Source organism: Chiloscyllium plagiosum, chromosome 24, assembly GCF_004010195.1.
Source record: "Chiloscyllium plagiosum isolate BGI_BamShark_2017 chromosome 24, ASM401019v2, whole genome shotgun sequence".
Classification (NCBI taxonomy): Eukaryota; Metazoa; Chordata; class Chondrichthyes; order Orectolobiformes; family Hemiscylliidae; genus Chiloscyllium; species Chiloscyllium plagiosum.
In genome coordinates this window covers 2,669,832-2,684,422 of record NC_057733.1, presented here as the reverse complement: position 1 = coordinate 2,684,422, position 14,591 = coordinate 2,669,832, and the positions used below count along the sequence as shown (strand labels likewise).

Genomic DNA, 14,591 nt, shown 5'->3' with positions numbered 1-14,591 from the left:
GAGGAATTTTTTAAGTGTGTACAAGACAATTTTCTGATTCAGTATGTGGATGCACCTACTAGAGAAGGTGCAAAACTTGACCTACTCTTGGGAAATAAGGCAGGGCAGGTGACTGAGTGTCAGTGGGGGAGCACTTTGGGACCAGCAGCCATAATTCTATTAGATTTAAAATAGTGATGGAAAAGGATAGACCAGATCTAAAAGTTGAAGTTCTAAACTGAAGAAAGGCCAATTTTGACAGCATGAGGCAAGAACTTTCAAAAGCTGATTAGGGCAGATGTTCACAGGTAAAGGGAAGTCTGGAAAATGTGAAGCCTTCAAAAATGAGATAACGAGAATCCAGAGAAAGTATATTCCTGTTAGGGTGAAAGGAAAGGCTGGTAGGTATAGGGAATGCTGGATGACTGAAGAAATAGAGGGTTTGGTTAAGAAAAAGAAGGAAGCTTATGTAAAGTATAGACAGGATAGATCGAGTGAATTCTTAGAGTATGAAGGCAGGAGGAGTATACTTAAGAGGGAAATCAGGAGGGCAAAAAGGGGACATGAGATAGCTTTGGCAAATAGAGTTAAGGAGAATCAAAAGGATTCAAATACATTAAGGACAAAAGGGCAACTAGGGGGAGAGTAGGGCCCCTCACAGATCAGCAAGGCGGCCTTTGTGTGGAGCTGCAGAAAATGGGGGAGATACTATACTAGTATTATGCATCAGTATTTACAGTGGAAAAGAACAAAGAAGACAAAGAATGTAGGGAAATAGATGGTGATGTCTTGGAAAATGTCCATATTACAGAGGAGGAAGTGCTGGATGTCTTGAAACACATAAAAGTGGATAAATCCCCAGGATTTGATCAGGTATACCCTAGACTTCTGTGGAGAAAGTGAGGTCTGCAGATGCTGGAGATCAGAGCTGCAAATGTGTTGCTGGAAAAGCGCAGCAGGTCAGGCAGCATCCAGGGAACAGGAGAATCGACGTTTCGGGCATAAGCCCTTCTTCTGTGGGAAGCTAGGGAAGCAATTGTGGGGCCTCTTGCTGAGATATTTGCATCATCGATAGTCACATGAGGTGCTGGAAGACTGGAAGTTGATTAACATGGTGCCACTGTTTAAGAAAGGTGGTAAGGACAAGCCAGCGAACTATAGACCAGTGAGCCTGACGTCGGTGGTCGGCAAGTTGTTGGAGGGAATCCAAGGGACAGGATGTACATGTATTTGGAAAGGCAAGGACTGATTAGGGACAGTCAACATGGTTTTGTGCGTAGGAAATCATGTCTCACAAACTTGATTGAGTTTTTTGAAGAAGTAACAAAGAGGATTGATGAGGGCAGAGTGGTGATGTGATCTATTTGGACTTCAGTCAGGTATTTGACAAGGTTCCCCATGGGAGACTGGTTAGCAAGGTTAGATCTCATGGAATACAGGGAGGACTAGCCATTTGGATACAGAACAGGCTCAAAGGTAGAAGGGTGGTGGTGGAGGGTTGTTTTTCAAACTGGAGGCCTGTGACCAGTGGAGTGCCACAAGGATCAGTGTTGGGTCCACTTCTTTTCATCATTTATATAAGTGATTTGGATGTGAGCATGAGAGGCATAGTTGGTAAATTTGCAGATTACACCAAAATTGGAGGTAAAGAGGACAGCGAAGAAGGTTACCTCAGATTACAACAGGATCTTGATCAGATGGGCCAATGGGCTGAGAACTGGCAGATGGAGTATAATTTAGATAAATGTGAGGTGCTGCATTTTGGGAAAGCAAATCTTAGCAGGACTTATACACTTAATGGTAAGGTCCTAGGGAGTGTTGCTGAACAAAGAGACCTTGGAGTGCAGGTTCATAGCTCCTTGAAAGTAGAGACGCAGGTAGATAGGATAGTAAAGAAGGCATTTGGTATGCTTTCCTTTATTGGTCAGAGTATTGAGTACAGGAGTTGGGAGGTCATGTTGCGGCTGTACAAGCCATTAATTAGGCTACTGTTGGAATGTTGCGTGCAATTCTGGTCTCCTTCCTACTGGAAGGATGTTGTGAAACTTGAAAGGGTTCAGAAAAGATTTACAAGGATGTTGCCAGGGTTAGGGGATTTGAGCTATAGGGAGAGGTTGAATAGGCTGGGGCTGTTTTCCCTGGAATGTCAGAGGCTGAGGGGTGACCTTATAGAGGTTTATAAAATCATGATGGGCATGGATAGGATAAATAGACAAAGTCACTTCCCTGGGGTGGGGGTGTCCAGGACTAAAGGGCATAGATTTAGGGTGAGAGGGGAAAGATATAAAAGAGACCTAAGGGGTAACCTTTTCACGCAGAGGTGGTGTGTGTGGGGAATGACAGCGGAAGTGGTGGAGGCTGGTACAATTGCAACATTTAAAAGGCATTTGGATGGGTATATGAATAGGAAGGGTTTGGAGGGATATGGGCCGGGTGCTGGCTGATGGGACTAGATTGGGTTGGGATATCTGGTTGGCATGGACAAATTGGACCAAAGGGTCTGTTTTCATGCTGTACATCTCTATGACTCTCTGACTTGCTCAATTTGTTGTGTAACTAAAGTAGAACTACAGAATGAAAGATCATAAACAAAAATAGAAACTGCTGGAGAAACTCAGCAGATCTGGCAGCATCTGAGAAAGGAGAGTTAACATTTCGAGTCCAGTGACCCTTCTTCAGAGTTGATACTATCTCGGAAAAAGTGGTATGTGTGCGAATGACAGGAGAGTGAGAAAGAAAGTTAGGCAGTCAAAAGCATGGTGGATAGTAAGCCAGGGAAGGAGAAAATCTGATAAAGGGGACAATGAGTGGGTGAAAATGGGTTAGCTTTGCTGAATGCAACCCATTTCATGACCTCGCCTGTGAGTTGGGCATGGGTAAAAATGTGGAAGGAGATGTTCAGGTTTTAAGGCTGCGGAGAGAAAAATCATATCAGTCTTTAGTTCTGGTGAAAAGATGCAGTCTAAATAGCTTGCCTTAAATATAATGGGGCTTCAGGACGGGGGTCCATGCTCCCAGATGTGCTGTGAATACAAAACTTGTGGAAAGCTGAGAGCTAGTATCAAAACAGCATCCAATTGACTATCTCATTCTGTGTATTTTCGGAAACCATAGTAATATTCTGTTCTTGCTGTGATTGTAGATGAGGGTATACAGTATACTGTTCATTTGATTTTAATGGAGTATATCAAAAGGATATAATTAGAGGGATATGGGCCAAATGGGACTAAATCAGACTAGGATGTCTGGTCAGCACAGACAAAGTGAACCAAAGGGTCTGGTTCTGTGCTGTATGACTGTATGGGTATATAAATGGCAGTTCATAAAAACCGAAAGCACTGTAAATCAGAAACAAAAACAAAAACTTGCTGGAAATATTCAGCAGGTCTGGCAGCATCTGAAGAGAAATCAAAGTTAACACTTCAGATCCGGTGATCCTTCCTCCTGCTGAGCTTTTCCAGAAACTTCTGTTTTTTGTTATATATGGCAGTTCATCATATTAGCCATTCTCTGACTTTCTGACTATTCTCAGCCTTCTAGGTTACCTTTGGACAGATATACTTGACATCATCTACTCAACGTCACATCAAGGTGGTGTTTCTCAGAGGTTTTATTTGAAGCTGAACCATACTTTGGAGGTGAGATTACTTGGCCAATTCGAAGTAGATGTGATGTGATACCTGGAGCCCAAAACTGTAAATTCCTTCCCAATACAGAGCTGCTGTTGTCATATTTTATTCTAACTGACTTGGAGGCTCTGTACCCTTCCAACACTGCCACCACCACCACCCCCCCCACCAAAGCCATGAGTTAAAGGACCGAAGGAAGTAATTTTACAAAATTATGCTCATAATAGGGAGGCCTGTTCTTTTGGAATACATGCAGGAATCCATCCATAATACTGATAGGGAGTGGTGCTGGAATTCAAGCACAGAAAGTAGGAGCAAGAGTACGCCATTCAAGCTTGCTGCTCCATTTAGTATGATCATATCTGATCCTCTGTCTCAAAGCTGTGTTCCTACTTTCCTCCCATTAAATTCCACCAGCTACTGTGGTGGTATTTGAGCCCATATCCTGGATCTCTGGATTATTAGTCCAGTGTTTTTACCGCTTCACCAGTTCCACTGTCCTAAAACGAAAGCCTGATGCTGCTCAGCTACATCTCCATTATCAAACAACAAGATAGACTTCATGAAAGAGATACACAATATTGTAAAGACAACAATATTGTTAGCAAAACATAGGAGTTTGTCATCGACTTCAAGGGGGAGTGGAGGACACACCCCTATCTGCATCAATGGTGCTGAGGTGGAGATGGTCAAAAGCTTCAAGTTCTAGAAGTAAATATCATGAACAATCCGTCCTGGTTCATCTATATTGACGCTACAGTTAAGAAACCAACACCTCTACTTCCTCATAAGGCTAAGGAAATTCAGATGTTCACAATGACTCTTACCAATTTTGATAGATGCACCATAACAAGTGTTGTATCCAGATACATCACAAGTTGGTATGGCAACTCTCAGCCCAATATGCAGGAAATTAGAAAGTTGTAAACGCTGCCCAGTCTGTCACAAAAACCAGCCTTCTATCCATTGACTCTGGGAAAACAGTAAACATAATCAAAGACTCTCCCACCCTGGTTATACTCTCTTCCACCCTCTTCCATCGGATAGAAGATACAAAAGTTTGAAAACACATTCAACAGATTTAAGAACAGCTTCTTCCCTACTAATATCAGATTTACGAACAGACCTCTCATATATTAGAGTTGATCTTCCTCTGCACTTCCTCTGAAGCAGTAAACACTATATTTTGCATTCTATTCTATTACCCTGATGTACTAATGTAAGGTGTGATTTATCTGGTTAGCGCACAAATCAATACTTCTCAATAGTAAATCAAATCAAATTAAATCATCTGTTCCTGGTTGTTAATGCCATGTTGGGAATGACAATTTGTAGTATTATTCCTTATTGTTTTAAAAGGTTCCTCCCCATTCCCTCCAGAGATCTGCAGTTCCCACTATGGGGCAGAGACCAAATACAGACTGTATAACAGCTTTGCAAAACACTTCTACTCAGTCTGCAAGCATGACCTGACCATCTGGTCATCTACCATTTTTAATACAACATCCTGTTCACATGCTCACATTACTATCTTGAGCCTGCTGCAGTGCTCCAGTGAAATCCAGTGCAAACTGGAGGAACATCACCTCATTTTCTGTTTGAGCACTTTCTAGCTTTCTGGATTCAACATTGAGTTCAACTCCAGACCATGAACTCTTTCCTTCAGTTTATTTTTCCCAATTTCGCCCCAATGTCTGGCCGCCTCTGTTTTCTTACAGCAGAGTAGACCAATATTCTACCATTACCACTGACTCTGAACCTAAATCTGTTCCCAGAACCTTTTGTACTGTGACACCTGTATCTCTAATCTCCCTCCCTCTCTAATCCAGACCCTGCCCCTCCCTTCTGTTCCTCTTGCTCCTCCCAGCTGTCTCTACAGCATAAAACCCTTACCTTTCCACCTCTCTCTTTAGTTCTGAAGAAGACTCATTAGACTCAAAACATTACCTCTGTTCCTCTCTCTAAGATGCAGCCAGAAATGTGGAATTTCCCCAGCACTTTGTGTTTTTGTTTGTCTCCGTCCTTGCCTGTTTCTGAAACTTATCAACCTGTTGTTATTCTTTTTGCTGATAAAATTTCTCCAATTCCCCCTTCCCCAGACAGTTTTCTATTTTAAGTATTCATCCCGTCCTAATGAATAATTTACCTGGTTCAACTTTTAAAATTCTCCTATTATTGTCAGTATTGGTTTTTCCTTTCATCAGAAAGGAAAGCTGGTGATTTCTGCTTACGGCCTTTCCTCAGTGCATGATGAACCAGCTCAAATATTTCAATGATGAAGGGCTTTTGCCCGAAACGTCGATTTCGAAGCTCCTTGGATGCTGCCTGTGCTCTTCCAGCACCACTAATCCAGAATCAAATATTTCAATGTTCAGTATAAAGCAGTTCTTAATCTTAAAAACAAGCATTTTCCCTGACGCTTTTTCTGTCACTGAACTAAATTTGTAACCATTCTCGAGCTATCTGTTTTATTCCTTAAGCTTTAACTTGGCAGACAAACCCATCATGTGGCTTTTAATGATATGCCTTTTGAACGTCCATGAGCACCACATTGGCCATCTCTGTTATCTCATTAAGAAACTCAATTGAGTTAATTAAACACTTTGCCCTTGACAAATCTATGCACGCTTTCCTTCATGAACAAACTTTCAGCCTAACTATATCTTTCAAAGCTTGGAGACTATTACTTGGAGGTCAATTGGACTTTGGAAATAACATTTGACTACTCTGATATCACCTAAGGTCAGAGACCCTTACTTTGTTATTGACACTGTCTGAGTTCCTTCCCTTTCAGAATCTGCTGAACTGTTTCCATGCCGAGGGAAATGGTTTGTCACTTAATGAACTACAGACTACCAGTTTCAAGGTGAGTTCTCAGGATTGCAAAACTTGTTATTGAAACATAGATATAATGCACTTTTTGGCAAAGCTTTACATCTTGCAGTTATCAGGACAATTCACAAGAATGACAAATTTGTTCTCACACATGGTTTAAATTTGCTGTCTTCATCCTATATTTCCGAAAAGATACTTGCTGAGTTTGAAGTCCTCTACTTGCAGCTACCCCATCATGAACCAAAATACGCTGAAGACAGAAGATGTGCTGAGTTGATTTAGTACATACATATTGTGGAAATCTGAATAAAATATCCTATTTTCACATCAGTGGGAATATCTGGTAGCATCATGAGGCCTCAATGCCAAATTGGACACACATCAGTCACGCCAACCATAGAGACTGGCATATTCATCTTGAACAGGTGCGACTGTAGCAAAGATTGCAGGTCGTTCTTAACAACAGGGCCAAATGAGTACCCATTAGACATGGCGGTCAGCATGACCAGCCAACCTTCCTCAAAAGTAAGTTAAACAAGCATTTGCTGGACTTGCGTAAGAGCAGTGAGCTGCTGGGAGCTAATTATGATTTGATTCATCTTCACAGCTCACCCAAGACCCAGAAGAAATGTCTGTTAAGGCCTTATCTATGTCTGGTCTGGCACAACATACCTGGAACAATAATAGTATGCCACAATGTGTCTTCAGCAGACTTTCCACTTAGCCAGGGAAGGATTCCTTCACATTTGCAAAGACCCTACAGGAGTTGGATATCACTAGTGTCTATGTTCTTATTTGGCATTGCCAGCATATTCACCAATGTACCACTCAGAGAACCTATAGACATCTGTGCTGCGGCACAATGTCATGGTGATCTAGACCCACCAACACCGTGGGCATCAGTATTCACCACCAGTTCTCCACCTGCCTTTACCAAGACCTGCTAGGTTGGCCTCAGCAGAAACCTGCCAACACACCTTCTCATGTAACTCCATTGTTGATATTTTGCAGGAATATTGTCGGATCAATGACCTCAGCTCCTGTGGGTGCTGCAGGGATTAGAGGACTAATATCCATTTATTTTGTCAATAGCCTCTTGAAGGTGGGACTTGCTCCCAAATGGAGGTGTAGCTTCAAATCAATGAATCACCAAGGACTGTAAAATTGTTTTGGAGCTTCTTGGTCACTTGGTGCTGAATTTGCACGCAACATTTTAGCCAGGAATGTGCCACTGCTTATGTATAAACTTTAGTTCCATTTGTCCCCTATTAATTTCACTCTATTCCTATGTTCCCAGTGGAGAGCTGCGCCCAAAGAGGGTACAGGATAATCAATTGGTCCTACCTTGTTTCAGCCAAGTCTCCAACTGGCACCAGAAACGTGAGATTGTTAATTGATTAATGAATGCGGTGCCTCCCTAGTCAGTATACACCTCAAGTCCAACTTTCTGCATGTCCCTAAATCCTTTAATTTCTTCAGTGTCAATAAGCCTATCAATCTCAATTTTGCATGATTAAGCATTCACAGTCCTCTGGATATAGAATGATTATCCCTGTATTAGTGTGGACAATGTCTCCTTTCTCTTGGATAGTGGGGTGTGGGGAGAGGAGAAGTAACTACTGAACACTTTGGAACCAATTTCCTTTTGGTCTTTTCCAAAGTTTCATCTATTTCCTAGCTGAATTTGAAAAATGTTCTGAAGAAGGGTTACTGGACTCAAAATGTTAAATCTGTTTTCTTTCCACAGATGCTGCCAGGCCTGCTGAGTTTTTTCAGCTATTTCTGTGGGCCTTAAAAGTTAATTCTGCACATTCTACTAAACACGCTGTGTATTTTCACCACTTGTTTTCTGTTTCATGTTTAATTTTAATATTAATTTCAAATTTTCATTACTTGCAATTCTTTGCACTTCTCATTTTTGACTTGTCGTTTTGCTCACCATATTAATGTAGTTCCTTTCATGTGCTGCTACACTTTGCTGTAAACTTATTTTAATTTATTTCAGGATCTGAAGGCTCACCTATCTCTGAATGCAGCAAGCACTCACGAGCTAGTCCAGAAGTTTTACGCAAAGAAAATCCAGCAACAGGTCTGCAGCATAGACTGTCTTCTAATGCAGTACTATTTGAGGTGTGAAAGTCTAACTGATGGAGCAGAGGCCTCACTAACTCTAGGAAAGCCTAGATAGATTTAAAGGACATTGAAGATCAGTAATCAAACACAATGAGATGAGTTTTTGTTTATGTGGACTGGGAAACAGGAGCAGGACCTCGAGATTCTGAACCTGCCCACGGGAGGAACAGTTATTGATGGGATTTTCATGGAAGTAGTTGCTGGAAAAGCGCAGCAGGTTAGGCAGCATCAAAGGAACAGGAGAATCGATGTTTCGGGCATAAGCTCTTCTTCAGGAATCTTCAGGTCATTCCTGAAGAAGGGCTTATGCCTGAAACGTCGATTCTGCTGCTCCTTTGATGCTGCCTGACCTGCTGCACTTTTCCAGCAACACATTTTTAAACTCTGATCTCCAGCATCTGCAGTCCTCACTTTCTCCTTTTCATGGAAGTACCCCATCAATTGACATGAAAAAAAATCCCCATCCAATTATAGGTGCTAAAGGAAAATCAGTGGCCTTCAGTCTGAAAGGATCAGCCAGCTAACATGGAGGTGCCCTCTTATCAGTCTTTTTAAGCATGATTTTAAAAGCAGCAGAAATATTCAGGTCCCCCCATTGGGATGGGTGGGGGTGGAGGTGAGACAGGGATTGGGAATGGTAGATTGGAACTTAGGATAAGGTAGTTGGGGGAATGGGATGGGGCATTGGGGCTGGTGGGTGAGCAGAAAATCCCTCAATAATGTGTCTTTTAGCTTTACCCACAACTATTCTCCACTGGGTGCCTGCCTCCAGGTGGTTAAACTGTTCCATGTTGTCGGGAAACTCAAAGATGACAGGAACATTGAATTCTAACTCCTTCAGTGTCATAAATGATGCTGCTACTGAGCCTGATTGGATGGCTCCTTTGAGAGTGCAGGAAGTCATGCAGAGATCAAAAACTCTCTTTAATAAAACTGGCCAGCCCCTGGAATGAGATTAAGAATCTGGCATGTGTTGTTGGTCCTGTCGATCTCAGTGAATCCTGACCATTCTCAGAGCTGCTGTATATCAATATTATTGATATACAGCAGGGACTACATAAGTTCTGAGAATAGGTTCTGTTGATGCACTCTCTGATATTATATATATTTATATATCATTACATTGACTGTCATTAATCACAATCAGGCAACAATTTACGTTGACTTCACAATATTAATGTTGGAATATACTTTACAGAGACAGGAGCAGAAGGAAAATGGATACTAATCAAAAGCAGACAAAAGGAAAGGAACCACAGATTTGGTCATGGAAGTGACTTATAATGAGGGCCTTAAAAGATGGAGGTGGGAGATGTTGAGGTGGAGAGGGTTAGGGCAGGAATTCTAGCATAAGGAGCCAAGCGGGTGAAACATGTGGCTGTCAATGTCGAGGCAAATAGTGGGTACAGCAGAGGAATGAAGGTTTCAGGGAATGCTGTCAAGCTTGAAGAGGCTATATAGAAGGGAGGTGCTAGTTCATGGAGGGATTCAAACACAAGGATGTAGAAATTAATCAAATATCCCTTCAATACCTTCCCACCATATCCCACAAAAATTCCCGCCACATTCCCCTGTCCCCATCTGCCATGTCTCTTTCTTGATAATCTAAGTCAATTCAGTTGACTTTTGATTTCATTTGCAGTGTTCATACTCTTTTAATGTTCTGGGAAAATGATCATGTGACTCAGTCTGGATTATTTTGGTTTTAACGTCTGACCTTTTTTACCACAGTGAATGATTTTCCTGAAGTAGCTCTATCCATTCTATTTTGATATGAAATTTAAATTTAGCATGCCAATAATCCTTTCAGTAGATTTTCAATTTTAAAAATTATTTGTATTGGTTTAATGGGAAGATGCTCATTTTTATAGAAGTGGTGTGCAGATGGTAACTTTCATATTGTAATTGGATAAATTCTTGCAAAGAAAGAGTTTGTAGGTACTGTGGAAAAAGGAGAGGGGAGTGAAACTGATTGGAGAGCTCTTTCAAAGAGCTAGCATCGGCATGATAAGCTAAATGGCACTTTCTTCTTTTACATGGTGGGTTTGGATCCTCTTACCTGTTGGCAAGATAGAATAAAGTTAGTTTGGGTAGTCTCAACTCAACTCCTCATGGAGAGAAATCCACATGGAAACATTTGGCAACAACTGGGAATCTGTTTCAGGATAAATGTGAGTGGACACATATCTGATAATGCAGCTGAGATGCAATGACAGGATAGTAGGCAGGAATCTGCCCTGACATTGTTTGATGTATTAAATTAATCTAGTTGTAAATAATTTTTATTGTGTTTTGGGAAGAATCAATCTGCATTTGGAGAGGCAGGGATTAATCAAAAACAGTCAGCATAGTTCTGTTAAGGGGAAGTCATGTCTGACCGACTTCATTGGGCCAGATATGTACACAGAGCATAGAACATTACAGCGCAGAACAGACCCTTCGGCCCTCGATGTTGCACCAGCCTGTGGAACCAATCTGAAGCCCATCAAACCTACCCTTGTCCATATACCTATCCACATTTAAAAGGGTATATGAATAGGAAGCGTTTGGAGGGATATGCTGCTATGCTGTAAATCTCTATGGTTATGATAATGACCATTTAAATGCTCTTAAAGTTGCCGAGTCTACTACTGTTGCAGGCAGTGCACTCCATGGCCCTACTATTCTCTGAGTAAAGAAACTACCTCTGACATCTGTCCTTTATCTATCACCCCACAGTTTAAAGCTACGTCCCTTTGCACTAGCCATTGCCATCTGAGGAAAAAGGCTTTCACTGTCCAACCCATCTAACCCTCTGATTATCCTATATGTCTCGATTAAGTCGCCTCTCAACTTCCTCTTTCTAATGAAAACAGCCTCAAGTCCCTCAGCTTTTCCTCATAAGACCTTCCCTCCATACCAGGCAACATCCTAGTAAATCTCCTCTGAATCCTTTTCAAAACTTCCACATCCTTCCTATAACGTGGTGACCAGAACTGTACACAATACTCCAACACCAGAATTTTGTACATCTGCATCTTGATCTCATGGTTTCGAAACTCAGTCCCTTTACCAATAAAAGCTAACACACCATATGCCTTCTTAACAAACCTATCAACCTAGGTGACAACTTTCAAGGATCTATGTATTTGGACACCGAGATCTCTCTACACTACCAAGAATCTTACCATTAGCCCAGTACTCTGCATTCCTGTTACTCATTGCAAAGTGAATCACCTCACAGTTTTCAGCATTAAACTCCATTTGTCACCTCTCAGCCCAGTTCTGCAGCTTATCTGTGTCTCTCTGTGACCTATAACCTTCATCACTATCCACAACTCTACCAACCTTAGTATTATCCACAAATTTACTAACCCATCCTTCTGTGCCGTCATCCAGGTCATTCATATAAATGACAAACAACAATGGACCCAAAACAGATCCTTGTGGTACCCCATTAGTAATTGAACTCCAGGATGAATATTTCCCATCAACCATCACCTTTCAGCTCGCCAATTTCTGATCCAAACCGCTAAATCACCCTCAATCCCATGACTCCGTATTTTGTGCCAACCGTGGGGAACGTTATCAAACGTCTTACTGAAATCCATGTACACCACATCAACGGCTTTACTCTCATCCACCTGTTTGGTCACCGTCTCAAAGAACTCAATAAGGTTTGCGACGCACGACCTACCCTTCACAAAACTGTGCTGACTACCCCTAATCAACTTATTCCTCTCTTGATGATTATAAATCCTATCTCTCATGACCCTTTCCAACACTTGCCCTACAACCGAAGGAAGGCTCACAGGTCTATAATTTCCCCTTCTTGAGATGAGGACAATGCTTTTGTTGTAATCTACATGGACTTCAGTAAGGCTTTGATAAGGTCTCGTATTGGAGACTGATAGCAAAAGTAAGAGCCCATGTGATTCAAGGAGACTTGGTAAATTGAATCCACATTTAGCTTAATGAGAAGATGCAAAGGGTGACAGTTGAAGGGTTTTTTTCCAATTGGAAGTCTGTGTCCAGTCGAGATCCACAAGGATCAGTGTTGTTTGTAAATGATTTAGACTTGAATATAGGGGGTTGATTAGAAAGTTCACAGATGATACAAAAATTGATGGGTAGTGAATAGTTAGGAAGATAGCCTTAGATTATAGGAAGATATAGACGAGCTGGTCAGATGGACTGATCAGTGGCAAATGAAATTCAGTCTGGATAAGAATGAGGTGATGCACCTGGACAGGACAAACAAGGCAAGAGAATACATGATGAAATCATAGGACCCTGGGGATTACCAAGGATCAGAGGGACTTTCATGTGCATGGGTTTAAGAGCAGGGAGGTTATGTTGGAGCTGTATAAAATGTTGGTTAGGCCACAGCAAGAGTATTGTGTATTCTGGAATCCACACTTTAGGTGCGATGTGGTTAGCCCTGGACGGGATGCAGAGAAGACTTACCAACACGTTTCCTGGGCTAGAGAGTTTGTTATGAAGTTAGATTGGACAGACCGGATTGTTTTCTTTAGAGTAGAGGAGATTGAGAGGGGACATGGTTGAGATGTATAAAATTGAGGAGCATGGAGAGGGTAGATAGGAAGAAACATTTCCCTTTGATAGAGAATCATTGACCAGGGAGGGTATAGATTTAAAGTAAATGGCAGAAGGTTGAGACGAAATGAGGAAAACCTTTTCACCCAGAGGGAGGTTGGAATCTGTAATCACTACCTGTAAGGGTGGTACAGGCAGAAACCCTCACAACATTAAGAAGTATTTAGATGTGCACTTGTGATGCCAAAGTACACAAGGCTAAGGGCCAAGTGCTGGAAAATATTAGAATAGTTAGGTGGTTGTTTTTGACTAGTGCACTCCCGATGGGCCTAAGGGCTCTTTTCTGTGTTGTAAACCTTTAAGGCTCTGTGAAATTGAATGAACTCAAGGGATAGCAGATGTTCTGGTGCTGTTTGATGCAGTACTGAATTTCCTCTGAAACTTCCATGGTCAAATCTCACTCCAGGTACATGGAACATTTTCCAGATTGACATTCTGGTGTACTACTAAACTGAGATCCATTTGATCTGTCATTATAAAGTATACCTCATTGAAAAATGAAGGAAGTATTCCTGATATTGTGGTTAACATTTATCTATCCTTGATTGCAATTGGTGAGTACTCACTGTGCACAAATTGGCTGCCCCACTTCCTTTATTTTATAATGGTATATTCAAACATAATTAATTTTCTGTGAAGCACTTTGGGACATTATGGGGACGGAATGGCCTAGTGTTTTTTATGTCTGGACTGGTAATCCAGGAAATGTTCTGTGGATGCAGGTTCAAGTCCCAGCATGGCAAATGGTGGACTTTGAATTCAATAAAAATCTGAAATTAAGTGTCTAATCATGACCAAGAGTCCGTTGTCAATTGTTGGAAAACCCCATCTGGTTCACTAATTTCCTTTTGGGAAGGAAATTGCCATCCCTATCTAGTCTACATGTGACTCTAGACCCACAGCAATTTGTTTGACTCTTAACTGCCCTCTGAGCAATTAGAGATGGGAAATAAATGGTGGCCTAGCCTGCGATGCCCACATCCCATAAATGATGGTTCTGTTCGCCGAGCTGGGAATTTGTGTTGCAGACGTTTCGTCCCCTGTCTAGGTGACATCCTCAGTGCTTGGGAGCCTCCTGTGAAGCGCTTCTGTGATCTTTCCTCCGGCATTTGTAGTGGTTTGAATCTACCGCTTCTGGTTGTCAGTTCCAGCTGTCCGCTGCAGTGGTCAGTATATTGGGACCAGGTCGATGTGCTTATTGATTGAATCTGTGGATGAGTGCCATGCCTCTAGGAATTCCCTGGCTGTTCTCTGTTTGGCTTGTCCTATAATAGTAGTGTTGTCCCAGTCGAATTCATGTTGCTTGTCATCTGCGTGTGTGGCTACTAAGGATAGCTGGTCGTGACGTTTCGTGGCTAGTTGGTGTTCATGAATGCGGATCGTTAGCTGTCTTCCTGTTTGTCCTATGTAGCGTTTTGT

General features: G+C 41.8%; 1 protein-coding gene across 1 annotated transcript in view; it reads left to right on the top strand.

The window, feature by feature from the left end:
• The window catches only part of unc13d (unc-13 homolog D (C. elegans)), a 155,992-nt gene that overhangs the window by 120,753 nt on the left and 20,648 nt on the right, over positions 1-14,591 (top strand). Inside the window, exons 26-28 of the mRNA XM_043715210.1 lie at positions 3,483-3,617; positions 6,403-6,474; positions 8,449-8,532. Of these exons, the coding sequence (XP_043571145.1) occupies positions 3,483-3,617; positions 6,403-6,474; positions 8,449-8,532 (291 nt within the window). The remainder of the gene's footprint in view (positions 1-3,482; positions 3,618-6,402; positions 6,475-8,448; positions 8,533-14,591) is intronic.